Raw genomic sequence first — 16562 nt, 5'->3', positions numbered from 1 at the left:
GCTCTATCTCTAAAATAAATAAAATCTAAAAAAAAAAAAAAAAAAAAATTTCTTTCACCTACATTCAGCCTACGAAATAAGCCAGACCTAAGTTTACCAATTTTATCAGAAACATTCAGAATTATACTGGTTTTATCATCAGTAAAAATTAGCTGAATCTGAGTTTCCACTCAAACTTCCAACTATTCCCCCATTCAGTCTCTGCTTCAACTCTCTGTAGTAACTTGTACTCAGCCACTTTTCCAAGTTATCATGCCAACTTACAACTAAGGTCTCAACTTGAAGCAAATCACCCCAGTAGAGTGTACATTTCCTAGTCCAGCCAGGCTAGCCAACAGACAACAAAGTCACAATGGCCTAGAATAATTTAACTCAATAAGAAGTGAACACTGAATTGAGAAACAAAACTATAAGGAGGAGGAGGGGGAGGAGAGGAGGAGAATACCTATCTATGTATTGGACAAGTCCAGTTTTACCTAAAATCAAATATAACATTTACCTTGTAAAACCTACTACAAGGAAGGTGATTAAAAACATGACTCTGGAGCATGACTACTTGAGATCAACTCATGGTTTTGTTACTTTACCTGCTGCTGTGTGGCCTTAAGCCTGTTACCGAAGTCCCTCTACCTCCTGTTTGCTCATCTATACAACAGGGAAAGTAAAACTCTCTCATGAGGCTATAGTGAGGATTAAAAAGATTAATGTATGTGAATTGCTTAGAATAATGCCTGGCACATGTCAAATGCCATATAAGTATTTGCTGTGATTATTTATGAAAATAAATACCAATCACCATTGGTAACTATTGAGTTTTCCTAAAGGTACAGCCTTTAAAATTATCCAAGTAGTTGTCTCTTACTCCAGCTGCGAGCTCTTACTAGCTTATTCAGTCAACAGCTATTTACTCAGCATCTGCTTTATGCCAGGCATTGCACTTATGGCTTCTACTGTCAATGCCTCAATTCCTTTATTGGTGAAAACTGCTTAAACAGCCTCTTATTATTATTAAAGCTTGCTGTGTTGCATGCCATACTTAACTATAAATCAATTATTTCTCTTGATATTACTCTTTAGTTACTTCCCTCTCTCTTTTTCTATTCATTAAAAAAAAAACTTTTAATAACGGAAAATTTCAGACACATACAATAGTTTAACGAATCAAATAGTTTAATGAATCCCATATACCTATCATCCAGCTTCAACCAGCTTCAATTAACACATGAGAAATCTTATTTTATTTATATACCCATTTCAATTATCTTACAACAAATCCCAGACATACCATTTCCTTGTAATTGATCAGTATTTATCTCTAAAATTTCTTTTTAAAAACATCACAATAACATTACTTGAAAAAATATTTAATAAGGTAATAACTCCTTGATATTAAATAATCATGCTCCAATTTCCCCAACCATCACAAATGACTTTACAGGTTTTTTCAATCCATCAAATTTGGCAAACAGGCAATGTGTCAATAAAATGAAGGTGACCTTAACAGTAACAGTTTCATGACAGTAGTAAGAGATGAAAGCCAGAATGCAGCAGGCCAAGAAATGAACAGAAATAAGGAAATAGAGAAAAATGTATATGCTCTTTTTTTGAGAAGCTCAAGGAGAAGAAAAAGTAAAAGGTACACACAGGATCAGAATCACAGCATAGTTGGTTAGATGTGTAAACTGAAGAGAGATAAAGAGGCTGAAGACATCAAAGACATAGGAAAAAAACAAGAGAAACAAAATAAGGTCCTAGAGATGAGACTGGATGAAGTTAAAAGCACAAGAGGCTGACCCTAAGTAAGGGAGCTATATATAACACGAACTCTGACACTGACAGAAGCAGTTAGTAAAGTATGAATGGGACTGGGAAATTCAGCAGGCAGGGGTGGAAGGTGGAGGTGGGGACATGTGAAGGCTAACACTTAAAATGTTTCCAATTTTCTTACGAATCAGGAGACAAAGCACTGATTAAAAGCAGAGTACTGGAAAGGATTATGTAGGGGATTTGGATAGAATGTTGAAGACCTGGATGGAATTTAAGGAGATTGAAAAAAACAAATGGACCAGACAGGTAAGGAACTAATCAGCATTCAACTCATACAGCTTCCAGAACCATTTTCAAGCATCATCCCTTCCAAAAAGCTTTTTTTTTTTGGAGAGAGAGAATCTTAAGCAGGCTCCACACCCAGAGTGGAGCCAGGCAAGGGACTTGATCTCTCTCTCAGGACCCTGAGATCATAACCTGAGCAGAGTGAGACGCTTAACTGAGTCACCCAGGTGCACTTCCATGAAGTTTTTCTTAATGTCCCCAACCAAAAGTAATTTTCCCACCTTTTTTATTTCTCATAATGGTTTACTTGTACTGTAATAATTTCACCCAATAGCCAGACTGTAAGCACTTTGCGGGTGCTTACTTATCTGTTTATCACAGGGCCAAAGACAGTACCTTACAGGATATAATTTAGATTCTTCTTACCTTTTTAAAAAGCATGATTTAAATACTAGAAGAACAAAACAGACAGTAACTACATGAAGAGTTAAAACTACTCAAGGCAGGGACAATTATATAAAACATAGAATCGAGGAGGGTCTTGGAGGGATGAGAAGGCATGACATCATTTTACCTGAACAAGGAAGTATAAATAGTGAAGTAGCTATTCACAGATAACAATAAGCTCTTTCAATAATGAAGAGGTTTCTTAAATGAGCAAAAAAGTTTACTGCAACATGTGGGTGGGGGAAAAGTAGTAGTTTTAATGTGGACAGGTTCACTTTGGGGAAATTCATCCAAATTATGTATAAAATTGGTAAAAGCACATTTTATTCTAGTGAACCAAATAGGGAACAGAGAAAAATCCAGATAAGATTCATAGCTGGTTGAACAATCACTGACAAGTATAGATCTTTAGTAACAAGGCTCAACAGTTTCATAAAAACATAAATGAAGTCATAAGAAAGAAGATATAGTTCTAATGATAAAACTGAAAGGAGCAGCTTTAATAGTGTATGAAATTTCAAATACCACATATTTTTTTTTTAAAATTGGTCTTTGCCATCCTGGAAGTGTGTCCCCTTAGGGACCTCTTTCCTTGGCAAAGAAACAAAAACTAACTTCCTAAAACCTCTTTCCTGTTGTAATCCCAATAGCCAATCCCAACTCTATTTGCAGTCTGAAGCCCAGCTAATTACAGATTTCCAGAACTCCTTTTTGCCCACTAGCAACTGGAGAGATAATTATGTCACATGCTTAAACCAAACACTAAGTGGCAAGGCACAATTTTAAACAGAATCCTTTCAATTCTAAAGAAACTATAAAACTGACACAGTAAACTTTGCCAGAGACAAGAATTATAGATCTAGATAACACCCGGGACACCAGTATGTAACTACTCTAATCTTGGATCTTATTTCAGAGGTAGGTTAGACACTGACAGAAGTGACAGTTCTCCAATCCAGAGGACCACGACAGTTTGTAACAGGATTTGGCAAACTTTTTCTGTAACAGACTGGGTGGTAAATATTTTAGGCTTTGCATACTACATGGTCTTTGTTACAACTATTCAATTCTGCTGCTGTCACATGAAAAAAGCCATAGGCAGTATATAAGCAAATGGGTCCAGCTGTATTCCAACAAAACTTTATTAACAAAAACTGCCGGTAGGCAGTAGTTTACCAACCCCTGGTCTACAGTGTCATATTTAGGTTTGATTTTCAGTCAATTCTAGCAATATGCTGATGTAACGATTTAGCCTCATGTTTAAAATAGAAAACATACACTTACATATGATCATAATTACATAAGAAACTCATTTGAAAAAGCCTGGGAGGAAACAAAATAAAATGTAAACAGGAGATGGGATGGCAGAATTACAGGTGACTGGTCTTAGAGTATGACCATTTAAAAAATTTTTTTTAAATTGTAGGAAGTCACAAAATGTAAGATAAAATGATTAATAAATAATTTCAGATTATAACTATTTTAAAGAAAATAAACAGGATACTATTCATGATAAGAGAGAATCTAAGCAGAGTAGAGAGAGAGAACACATCTCCAAACAGGTGACATTTATGCTGACAGAATGACAACGCAGTCAGTCAAATAAAGAGCTGACAGAACAGCATTCTACCCAGAGCTCACAAGCAAGCAAAGGTGTTGAAGAGAATGAAACTGACATGTGTTTTGGGGAAAGGAGACCAGTGAAACATAAAGAGCAACTGGGAAAACGGTTTTAGTAAGACACAAAGGAAGTGACACTTCATCACAAGGTAAGGAGTCTCCAAAGAAGGAAGAGCCAGCTCCATCAAACAGGGACAGAAAGGGCAAGAAGATTCAGAATGGTTTAGGGATTCTGGGACCTCATGATGGCAGCTAAATTTACCAAAAGTCCCTATTCCACTTCTAAAGATCTCTCTTTTACCCACTTATTGCCCTTCCACACAAGAGACTTTATGATTTTTATTTAATCTCCTTGGTCCTCTGATCCTTAAACCACGAATTTCTAAAACTGTCATTTTTTTTCTTCACATTCTCCAGTATGGTCAGAAATGACCAGACCACCCACATTTTTTATACTCCTCATTCCCCTGAGAAACATCTTCTGCAATAGCTACTTGGTCTATGGAAGTTTTGCCTTCAACAAACATTTTGTTACCAAAGTATAAATAAACTAGCTGTTTACTTGAAACTTTGTTAATCTGAAAAACTTCTGTTGGGTTGCTCCACTGAGATTTGAGGGTTGATTTGTAACTACAGCATAGTGTAGATAATAAAGAACAGTTTATTTAAAAAAATTTCCCTACTCTAATAACTTAAAAAGACTATGTCAAATTCATTACCCACTTTAAAATAGTTAAGGGCTAACTTTGCTATAAAGATATATAGAGGGGTATGATATATATACATACATAGAGATGTGTAAATAAAAGAAATTCTTGATAACAAGAATATCTGACTTACAGTGTGAGCACATTTCCAAAGGATAACTTGCCTCATTTCCCTGGAGAAAAGAAATAAATAATAATTAGTCCCAAAATTGACACAAATTTCTTTAAAAGGTTAAATATTTTGAGTCACAAAACATAGGGAAATAAGCCAAAAACCAAAGTAGCTATATCTATAGTTTTTTTATATGAAAAAAATTACACATGACAGTGCTCTTGAATCAAACAGGCCTGAGCTGTGTGACTTACACAAACATTTGAGTTAAAATTTATTTTAAATATTTTTAATGCCCTAAATATGTTGTCTACCAAACTATAACACACTGGAGACTATCAAGGCTCTAACTGAATTCAATTTGGGACAGAGCTCAGAAAAAAAGCTTCTCCTGCCACCTCTATTTAAATGAAGTTTCCTGAGACTGTAAAGCTCTTAAAAAGAAAAAACCAAAAACATTTATAACGGCACTAAAACAATTTTCTATATGCTGTGCAACTAAAATAAGACAAATATTCATTGGAAGGTGGGTCTAACGTAAGATAGCCAATTCAAATTTTTTTAAGTCTTATTTCATGGATAAACTCCACGTTAATATGATTTATCTGAATTCCTATATTTATAAAATATATAAAACCAACCATCTGTTTTCTATACAGGATTCCATTTGAATCTATTTAAGGAAAAAAGAGCTCTAAAAAAACTACAGACCTTGCCCGAAGCTTACATTTAATAATTCTTAATGAACTGAGCCCAGGGATGTCAAGTACCTGGTGGACGATCACACCATTTTGATAAGTTATAAAACCAGGAGTAGTTCTAAATCTAAAACAGTAAAAACTCCAAGTACAACAGACTCACATGAGGTAAAAATCATGAAGATCTTTTAAAAAGTCTACAGAATTTAGCGGCGCCTGGATGGCTCAATTGGTTAAGCATCCTACTCTTGATTTTGGCTCAGGTCATGATCTCAGGGTCGGGGGATCAAGCCCCACATCCAGCTCTGGGCTCAGCATAGAGTCTGCTTGTCCCTCTCCCTCTGCTTCTCCCCCTCCCTCTGCTTCTCCCCAGCCCCGTCTCTAAAATAAATAAAGTCTTAAAAAAAAAAAAAGTCTACAGAATTTAAAATAACATAAATTGAGCTTTTAAAGTTCAGTGATAAAATCAGAGTAGCATGCATCCTATATTCATTCTATTTACCTAACCTTGACCTTGTCTAGCAATGTGTATAACAGGATTAACATATGAATATAGAGATTAAGAAATTATTTTTTTTAAAGATTTTATTTATTTATTTGAGAGAGAGAATGAGAGAGAGAGAGAGAGAGCGCACACGAGAGGGGCGAGGGCAGAGGGAGAAGCAGACTCCCCGCTGAGCAGGGAGCCCGATGTGGGACTCGATCCTGGGACTCCAGGATCATGACCTGAGCCGAATACAGCCTGAAAAAAACATTTTAGTTTGGCTCATTAGCTTTTAAACTCCTAAAAGTATCTTATACTATGTAAATTTGAGGTCTAAGAAAAGTTACCAGTAAATTAGCATCCTCAATTCTTATGTCACCAATAATTAGTCTTTCCCTTGAAAATTATAGCAGATAACTGCAATTTTTCAGAGCTGGTTAATTTTAGGTTACTTTATCAAATATATTTTAAAAATAGAAGAAAGAGCAAAAATTAATAAAATGTGATAGTAATGAGCAGAAACAGAGTTCTTGCTTATTCCACCTATTACTGGATTTAAGATTCTTACCACGATTCCTATCTTTTACTGCCTCACATATTTCATGCCTAAATTTTTAAAATACACTTTTTTAAATTTATTATTTATGTATTTATTATTTTTTAAAATTCTGTCTATCTCGGGACGCCTAGGTGGCTCAGTCATTAAGCGTCTGCCTTTGACTCAGGTCATGATCCCAGGGTCCTGGGATCAAGTCCCACAACAGGATCCTTGCTCAGTGAGGAGCCTGCTTCTCCCTCTCCCTCTGCTGCTCCCCCTGCTTGTGCGCTCTCTCTCTCTGACAAATTAAAAAAAAATTTTTTTTGTCTATTTATTTGACAGAGAGAGAGAGCAAGCACAAGCAGGGCGAGTGGCAGGCAGAGGGAGGAGGAGAAACAGGCTCCCTGCCAAGCAGAGAGCCCAATGCGGGGCTGATCCCAGCATCATGACCTGAGCCGAAGGTAGACGCTTAACCAACTAAGCCACCCAGGAGCCCCTTAAAAAACGCTTAAAAAAAAAAAAAAATCTCATTCTATTCTACCTTAAGAGTAAGCATGTTTCTTGAGAGGCTCTCAAAAAAACAATACAATTAATACTTTGGATTGTCATTCTGAATTGGGTTGTTGTTTTTTGTTTGTTTGGTTGGTTTTGGTTTGGGTTTCTTTGACAATAATGATTAATATTTTAATCATTTATCATTTAATCACTTAAAATATTTTAATATTTTAATTGTCTTAAAACTGGGCATGGGGCGCCTGGCTGGCTTAGTCAGTAGAACATGAGACTTGTGATCTCAGGCTCATGAGGTCAAGCCCCACACTGGGTGTAGAGATTACTTAAATAAATAAATAAAACTTAAAAAAAAGTGAGGGCAAAAAGGTTATATGGTAGCTTCATGGAGAACTCTGAAACCAGGTCCTTGTTTCTTCAACCCACTGACCTTTATAATGTTATCAATTCTTTATAAATAATACCATCCATCCTCTATGTTTATCATTCCCAGCTAGCCAGCATCCACAAAACCCAAGGACCAGACCAGCTGGAGCCCTTCAGTGCTTCTCCACTAACACTGAATGCCTCATCTGTCTCCCAAACTTAGAACCCATATACCCAAAAGATTACTTTGACCTCAACCTGTCTAATCTTGTGCCCAGCAAAAATATCTTTCAAATAGTAAGGCAAATACTTTCCCCAGATAACCAAAAACTAAAAGAATTAAGCTCCAATACACATGCACTACAAAAAAAGTCACAAGAAAATTCTTCAGGCAGAAGAAAAATGATACTAAATGGAAGTTTGGATCTAGACCAAGCAATGAAGATCATCAGAAATGGTAAACATGTTATGTAAATATAAAAGACTTTTTTCTCATTTTTAAGTGTCTTTAAAATATAACTGTTTAACACAAACATAACAAAAATGTATTCTGGGGTGTAAAATGTATACTGTAGAAGTAAACTGTATTACAAGGGCAGCTCAAATATGAGACAGAAGAAGGATGTATGTTGTCAAGATCATACACTATGAGGGAAACATTACAATGTTATTTGAAAGTAGAGCATAATGTTAAAGATGTATATTATAAACCCTAGAGCAATCACTTTTTAATAAAAAGATAAATAAAATGGTATCATAAAGAATACTCAATCCAAAGGGAGGCAGATAAATAGGAAAAAAGAAACAAAAATCAAATGTGGAAAAAATAGAAAGTAAAATAGCAGGATGGCAGATTTAAATCCAAACATTTTGAGAATGATATGATGTTAAGTGTATCACTCTTAACAACTACAATTAAAGGGCGCCTCGGTGGCTCAGTCAGTTAAGTGGCTGCCTTCGGCTCAGGTCATGATCCTGGAGTCCCGGGATCGAGTCCCACATCGGGCTCCCTGCTCAGCAGGGAGTCTGCTTCTCCCTCTGACCCTCCCCCCTCTCATGTTCTCTCTATCTCATTCTCTCTCTCAAATAAATAAATAAATAAATCTTAAAAGAAAAAAAAAAACAGGTCATAGCTAGGTGAGCCCTTCACTTGTGGAATCTGATGCTATCTCTAGGTAGATGATGTCAGAATTGAGTTGAATTATAGGATATCCAGCTGATGTCCAGAAACTGTGTGCATATGTGAGGAACTCCCACCACCACACTATAATTAGGTCTACAAAAAACACACAGGAACAGAGTTTCAAAATAAATGAAATTAAACACTTAAAGAACATAAGGGCAAACAGTCAATCATTTGGGGGATTTTAGTATTTCCCTCACAGTAACTGATAGAAAACCAGTAGAACAACAACAAAAAATTAACAACACACTATCAACCAACATGTCCTAAACCAGCAGAATATTCTTTTCCAATGCACATGGAACAATCACAAAGACATTATTCTGAGCCTAAAAAAGTCTCAATAAACTTGGAAGGTCTAAAATCATGCAGAATATATTCTCCCATTAGGATGAAGGTATTTGGGAATATTCAAATTTGGAACAAAACACAATTCTAAATAATAACCCATGAGTCACAGAGAAAATGACAAGAGAAATCAGAAAATATTTTGAATAGAATGAAAACAGAACCTATCAGAATTTGTGGGATACAGGTTAAGCAATGTTTTGAGGAAAATGCTGTTACAAGAGAAGGTCCAAAACACAATGATCTGTTCCCAAAGTAAAAAGCTAGAAAAAGAATAAGTTAACCTAAACAAAGAGAAAACTAGAAAGAAAAAAATGAGAAATTAATAAAATAGAAGTAGACAAACAGAAGAAAAATCAATAAAGACAAAAACCCATTTTTTGGAAAAGATCAATAAGTAAACCCCCAAGGCAAATCAACACAAATCCTGTAGACATTACAAGAAAAATAAAGGAATTTTCTAAACAACATTATGAAAACAAATTTTATAATTCAGATGAACGGACAAGTTTCTTGAAAGACAGTATATGACAAAACTGACTCAAGATAAAAGAGAAAAGCTGAACAGCTCTACAACTATTAAAATACACTGAATTTGAGTTAAAAACTTTCCTAGAAAGAAAACTACAGACCTGGATGGCTTCACTGGTCAATTTAACAATGTATTCGAAGAAAAAACATGCCAACCCTACACAAATTCTTTCAGAAAGCAGAAGGGGAAAGGAATATTTAACTCATTTAATGAGGCCAATATTACCCTCATACCAAAATGAGACAGTAACATTACAAAAAAAGAAAACTATACTCCCATGCTTCTTCATGACAACAGATGCAAAAATCCTTAACAATATTTGAGCAAATCCAGAAAAAAAATTTAAAAGTAAAATTCCATGACCAAATGAGGAATATCCCAGCAATCTAAGGTTGGTTTAATATTCCAAATCAATGTGATTCACTACACTGACTAAAAAAGAAAAAACACCATATGATCATCTCAACAAATACAGTAAGACAAATTTCAACACCTATTCATGAAAAAATAAGAACCACAATCCAGCAAGCAAAGGATCTTCCTCAATCTATAAAGGCTATCTACAAAAAGCCTACAGTTAACATCACACTTAATATGGGGAAGACTAAATGCTTTCTCCCTCAGATCAGGAACAAGATATCTGCACTAGTGCAATCAGGCAAGAGAGAAGAAATAAAAGGCATACAGATTGGAAATAGGAAGTTAAACTGCCTTTACTTGCAGATAACATGATAACATGTATGTATGTATGTATGTACATAAATACTAAACAAACTGCAAAAGACTATCAGAACCCAAAAATCAAATGCATTTCTATATAGACTTAAGTAGCCAAACAAAGGAACAATGTTGACGGAGTTACACTGACTTAAATAATTATTATAAAGCTAGAGTTGTTAATAGAGTGATATTGGTTTAAGACTAGACATAAAGATCAACGCAAAAGAATAAAATGTAAACACACATACACAAAAAGTTAAGTGTTTTTGACAAAGGTGTCCAGGTAATTCAATGGGGGAAAAAAAAACCTTTGCAACAAATGATGCTAAAACAAATGAATATCAGTATTTAAAAAGGGAAAAAACAAAACACTTGAGTAGATATTGTATAACAAAAGATACAGACACAGCAAATAAGCAAGATGAAAGGATGTTTCACATCATTAGACATCAGCCAAATGCAAATTAAAACTACAATTAGATACCACAATACTTGCAACTAGTATATATATGCCTAGAATTTAAAAACTGACATACCAAATGTTGCTGAAAATGGAGAACAAATGGTTATATGCAAGGCGGAATTCTAAGATGGCCCTCTCTGAAATTCCCAGCCCTAGGTATACAAACATCTTTTCCCAGTTACTCAAATACTAATCTAGGTACTGGCTCAAAGGGATTTTGTACATGTAATTAAGGTTCCACATCAGTTGACCTTAAGATAACATTATTAGGGTGGGTCTGTTCTAATCATAAGAGCCTTTTAAGAGCAAAGAGGGGAAGTCAGAGATTCGAATTCAAGACTAGGGATTGCACCACATGCCACTGAGGGCAGGCAGCTTCTTCTAAGGGCTGAGTGTAGCCTCCAGCTGACAGTGAACAAGTAAACAGAGATCTCAATCCTACAACAGCAAGAAACTGAATCCTGCCAACCTAAATGAGCCCGGAAACAGATTCTTTCCCAAAACCTGCAGACAAGAGAGCTCACTCTGGCCAACACCTGGATTTCAGCCTTTTGAGTCCCTGAAGAGACACCCCATTTGAACTTTGACTTACAGAACTATGAAATAATAACTAGGTGCTGTTTTAAGCCACTAAGTTAATGGTAATTTGCAACAGCAATTAAGACCCAGACATATAGTATATGCGGGTAAAAGTAAAAATGCTGACGTATGTTGAAGATATGAAACAAATGAAATTTTTATACACTGCTGGTGGGAACCCCAAATGACACAGCCATTTTGGGAGAGTTTGATGGATTCTTACTATTAAGTTTAATGTAACATTCAGAAATGAAAACATGTCCATGCAAAGATTGTACACATATGGCCACAGAAGCTTTGTTAACAGCCCAAATAAACAATCTAAATGTGCATCAGCTGTCAAATGGATAAACTGTGGTATATCCAGACAATGGAGTACTAACTCAGGAAAAGGAAAAGACAACTCATACACACAACAACATAAATGAATCTCAAAAGCAGTAAGTGAAAGAAGCCAGGTACAAAAGGTTACATGCTGCATGATTCCATTTTTAAGTACTAGAAAAGGCAAACTATAGTTACCAAAAGATCAGGGATTAAGAGGGTCAGTGAAAAAGGGTATCAGGTAACATTTTAGGGTGACAGAAATGTCCTACACATCTTGATTGTGGTGGTGCTTACAAAACTATACATTTGTCAAGACACATTAACTATACACTTAAAATTGGTTAATTTTACTATATGTAAGTTATACCTCAATAAAGCTGGGTTTTTGTTTTTTTCATTTATTTGAGAGAAAGAGCGTGTCATGTGTGCGTGCACAATCGGGTGGAGGGGGGGGAGAGAGAGAGAGAGAGAGAGAATCTCAAGCAAATACCCCACTGAGTGTGGAGCCCCATGCAGGGCTTGATCTCATGGCCCATGAGATCACGACCTGAGCCGAAACCAAGAATTAGACACTCAACTGAGCCACCCAGGTGCCCCTAAAGCTTATTTTTTAAAACTCTGTAGGAGTCTCAAGTATAATGGAATTGCTTCTAACTCATAGATTTAAATCCTTACTTTTTAAAAATTTCTCATCACTTTCTTTAAAATAATAGGTTTCCTGTCATACTATTATTCACAATGAAAGTATATCAAATTTTGTTTATAACCTACATACTCATTTCAAGGTAGCACATTATGTAATTTTTAAATTTTACAGTATCATGAGAAACCAGAAACTTACAGTAATCTTGATTCTTATAATTCTTTCATCCTTTACTTAGTCCCCTCCTCAGAGCTTAAATTCCATGAAGGCAGTTGTTTTATTATCTTTCGATATCCCTTCCCAGATTTAACACTGTCCTAAATTTATGCAAGGAAGTATTTTATAGGTGCATGTAAAAATCCAGATAGCCTTAAGGAAATTGGTTTAAGTGGCGTGTTAAGCATCAATGTATTACATAACATGGTTAGATTAAGGACATACTAAGAGATTCAATAAATTCTTAAAAGTTCAGTTATTAACTTTAGATTTCTGCTTTCCTTAATGCTCACTTTTCATAATGAGTATCTATTAAGATCTGGATCTCCATACACTTTTCATAAGCAAGCAGTACTATAATACGTAAGTAATATTTATATAGTTCCCAAGAAAAGCCTATAACCAAATAAGACAATGTTGTCACCTCTTAAAGTCTCCTAAAGATAAATGTCTACATATTCTGACAGCAGGCCCTTTGAAAAGTCTAACCTTTACAGTATGCATCTATAAAATTTATTTTTATTCTCTCACATCTAGACATTTCAAGATCAAAGTAACTCTAAACAAAATGAGATAAGAGATCCAAAAATACTTTCTTCATTTCTTTGCCAGAAAATTTCTTTAGAAATTAAATTCCTATTCCTCCTGATCTAATGTGTATCAAAATTGATAATCACAAGATGGTAAATTTTAAAAATACTAAATAATATGGACTTGAAGAAAAAGTTAGAATCTAAATGTCTTCATCTGCTGAAAGACAAAAGTTGGCCAACTTCCCACAGTTAATGTAATTTTTATAAGGAAATCAATTTCTAGGGTAAAATCACTGACCTTTTTTTTTTTTAAGATTTTATTTATTTATTTGACAGAGAGAGACACAGCAAGAGAGGGAACACAAGCAGGGGGAGTGGGAGAGGGAGAAGCAGGCTTCCCGCGGAGCAGGGAGCCCGATGCGGGGCTCGATCTCAGGACCCCGGGACCATGACCTGTGCTGAAGGCAGACGCTTAACGACTGAGCCACCCAGGCGCCCCATCACTGACCATCTTAATGCCTGTTCCAGGACACATATTCCTTACTCTCAGAAGTATAAAACAAGATGTGAACTGTGGATGGGTAAATTTGGGTGAAAGGAAGTAAAAAGATCAAAAGGACAGAACCAAGAAACAAAAATCGCTAATATCAGTAGACTAGTCTCTGTATCAAGCTGAGTTCACAAATACCCCTCACCCTAGACACTGACTTCTCCATACAGGAAATAAGAAAGTTTGACTAGATGATTTCAAGGGGTCCTTCCAGCTGTATCGTTTTTTGTTTTTTGACTGCTAATGAAGATGCTAGACATATTTAAATATAGGAGAAGAGGAGGGAGGGAGAAAGGGAGCGAGAACACAGACATGGAACGTCAAGAAACTCCTTAAAGCATCCTGTTGGTCCAGGAGACAAGGGTTTCCCAAATAGGGTATGCTTAACTTTGTATTATGTTCTTTTGTAGGCCAGTACAACAATCAGCATAAGAAAAGAAGAGGCAGGAGCACCTGGGTGGCTCAGTTGGTTAAGCATCTGCCTTGGGCTCAGGTCATGATCCCAGGTGGGCTCCCTGCTCAGAGGGGAGTCTGCTTCTCCCTCTCCCTCTGCACCACCTCCCCCAAGCTCCCCCCCATGCTCTTCTCTCGCGTCACATGTGCGCACACTCTCAAATAAATAAACAAAACCTTAAAAAAAAGGGGGGCAATAAATCTCAGAAACAGAAGTTCTTAGCAATACAAATCAAACATGACCTTGGTTATGGCAACAAATCTGGCACCAGGGATCTTGTGTATACTCTATAAAAATTAGTTATGATGCTATCATATGGCAGAAATGTTCGCTAACACGGTATACCATTGTTAAACAGTGACTAGTCTTCCAACAGAAGTCAAGAACATCTATACTTGTCAAATTATTTTAGGAGGAAAACAAAACCCTAAAATTTTCTAGTCTGATCAATGCTGCCAAAATTATACTCTGTAACTACACCTAGCAAATGTTTGAGGGTACAAAATGTTAACTATTTTAAAGACCCTACTGCATAAAAATATAAAGATCCTACCACATGATGGGGCCTGAAATAGTGATACCTGTTATTCAATCTCACAGTTTAAAATGTATCCATTAAATAATATCTAACGTAACCAATCCTATTTTTCTTTTCTACCCAAAATTAACCATGATTTTTGTATGTTTATCTTGTATCCTACAATCTTGTTGAACTCATTTATTAGTTCTAGTTTTCTGTTGTAGATTTCCCAGAATTTTCTACGTAGACAAACATGTCATCTACAAATGGGGAGGTTTTTTTTCTTTCCAATCTGTATGGCTTTATTTTTTTTCTTGCCTATTCCAGTGGGTAGAACTTTCATCACTATGTTGAAAGAGTGGTGAGAGCAGGTATTTACTTTGTTAATGATCTTATAGGAAAAGCATTCAGTCTCTGCCATTAAGTATAATGTTACCTATAGGTTTGCATAGCTATTCCTTATCCAACTGAGTTAGTTCCCCCCTCTATATCTATTTTTATTTTTTTAAAGAAACTATGAATGGGTCCTGAATTTTATTAAATGCATTTTTCCATCAAATTATGTGATCATGTGATTGTTCTTTAGCTGTTAATACAGTGGATTATTTATATTGAGTTTCAAATAGTGAACCAGCTGTGCATCCCTGCAGTGAGACATACTTGGTAATGGCATTCAATTTTTTTTCCCATACTGCTTAGTTTTATTTCTTGACCATTTTCTTAAAATTTTTGCATTACACTGATATGGGAAAATTGATAGTTTTTGAAATGTTTTCTTTGGAGGGGTATCAAGGTAATGCGGACTATTCAAATTATCTATTTCATATTGGGTGAAGGGTGGTAGTATGTATTTTTCAAGGAACGGGTCCATTATATCAAAGATGTCAAAATTATGTATGAGCTGTTCATCTTATCTCCATATTATCTTTTCCATGTCTGAAGGGCCTATGGTGATACCCTACACATCATTCCTGATACTGATAATTTGTTTCTTCTTCTAATCCTCCCAGTCTTGCTAGGGGTTGTCAATTTATTGATCTTTCTGAAGAACCAGCTCTTTATTTCATTGATTTTTCTGGCTTTTGTCTTCAATTCCACTGATTTCTGTTTTTTTATTTCCTTGTTCTTTGCTTTAGGTAGATTTTGTTTTGTTTTGTTTTGTTTAAGATTTACTTGGGAGAGAGTGAGAAAAATTGAGAGCACAAGCCAGTGAGGAAAGGCAGAGAGAGAGGGAGAAGCAGACTCCCCGCTGAGCAGGGAGCCCAATGTGGGGCTTGATCCCAGGAACCTGGGATCATGACCTGAGCTGAAGGCAGACGCTTAACCAACTGAGCCACCCAGGCGTCGCTTGATTTTGCTTCTTTTTTTTTTCTTCTTCAGATTCTTGAGATGGGAGCTCAAGATTACTGACTCTTTCTTTCTTTTCTAAAATGCGCATTTAGCGCTGTAAGTTTCCTTCTCAGCACTGCTTTACCTACATCCCACAAATTTCAATGGGTTGTATTTTTTTTTTAAGATTTATTTATTTAAGAGAGAGAGAGAGACAGAGAAAGAGAGCATGAGCAGGGGCAGAGGCAGAGAGAGAAGCAGGCTCCTTGTGGGACTCAATCCCAAGACCCCAGAATCGTGACCTGAGCTGAAGGCACATGCTTAACTGACTGAGCCACCCAGGGGTCCTCAAAGGGTTGTATTCTTAGGGGGTTTTTTTCACTATAGTCATTCTCCAGTGCATGGAAACATAGGAAATACTTATTAATATTTTTGAATTATCACTGAAATATGCTTTTATAATTTATAAAGTAAATCCCTTTTTGTAATTTCTTTGAAAAAATGTATGAAGGTCCAAACAACTGTTATATGAACTTTAAACACAGTCCATTTGCCAATTAATCTTTGGGCGCCTGGGTGGCTCAGTCGTTGGGCGTCTGCCTTCGGCTCAGGTCATGATCCCAGGCCCCCA

The 16562-nt window shown here is 36.0% G+C and overlaps 1 protein-coding gene across 1 annotated transcript in view; it reads right to left on the bottom strand.

Annotated features, from left to right (window-relative positions):
- Positions 1-16562, bottom strand: part of PPP3R1 (protein phosphatase 3 regulatory subunit B, alpha) — a 71967-nt gene that overhangs the window by 33150 nt on the left and 22255 nt on the right. Inside the window, exon 2 of the mRNA XM_027621610.2 lies at positions 4960-4999. Coding sequence (XP_027477411.1) covers positions 4960-4999 — 40 coding nt within the window. The remainder of the gene's footprint in view (positions 1-4959; positions 5000-16562) is intronic.

This window comes from Zalophus californianus, chromosome 8, assembly GCF_009762305.2.
Source record: "Zalophus californianus isolate mZalCal1 chromosome 8, mZalCal1.pri.v2, whole genome shotgun sequence".
Taxonomy (NCBI): Eukaryota; Metazoa; Chordata; class Mammalia; order Carnivora; family Otariidae; genus Zalophus; species Zalophus californianus.
The sequence above is the reverse complement of the archived record's forward strand: the minus strand, read 5'-3'. Positions and strand labels throughout refer to the sequence as shown.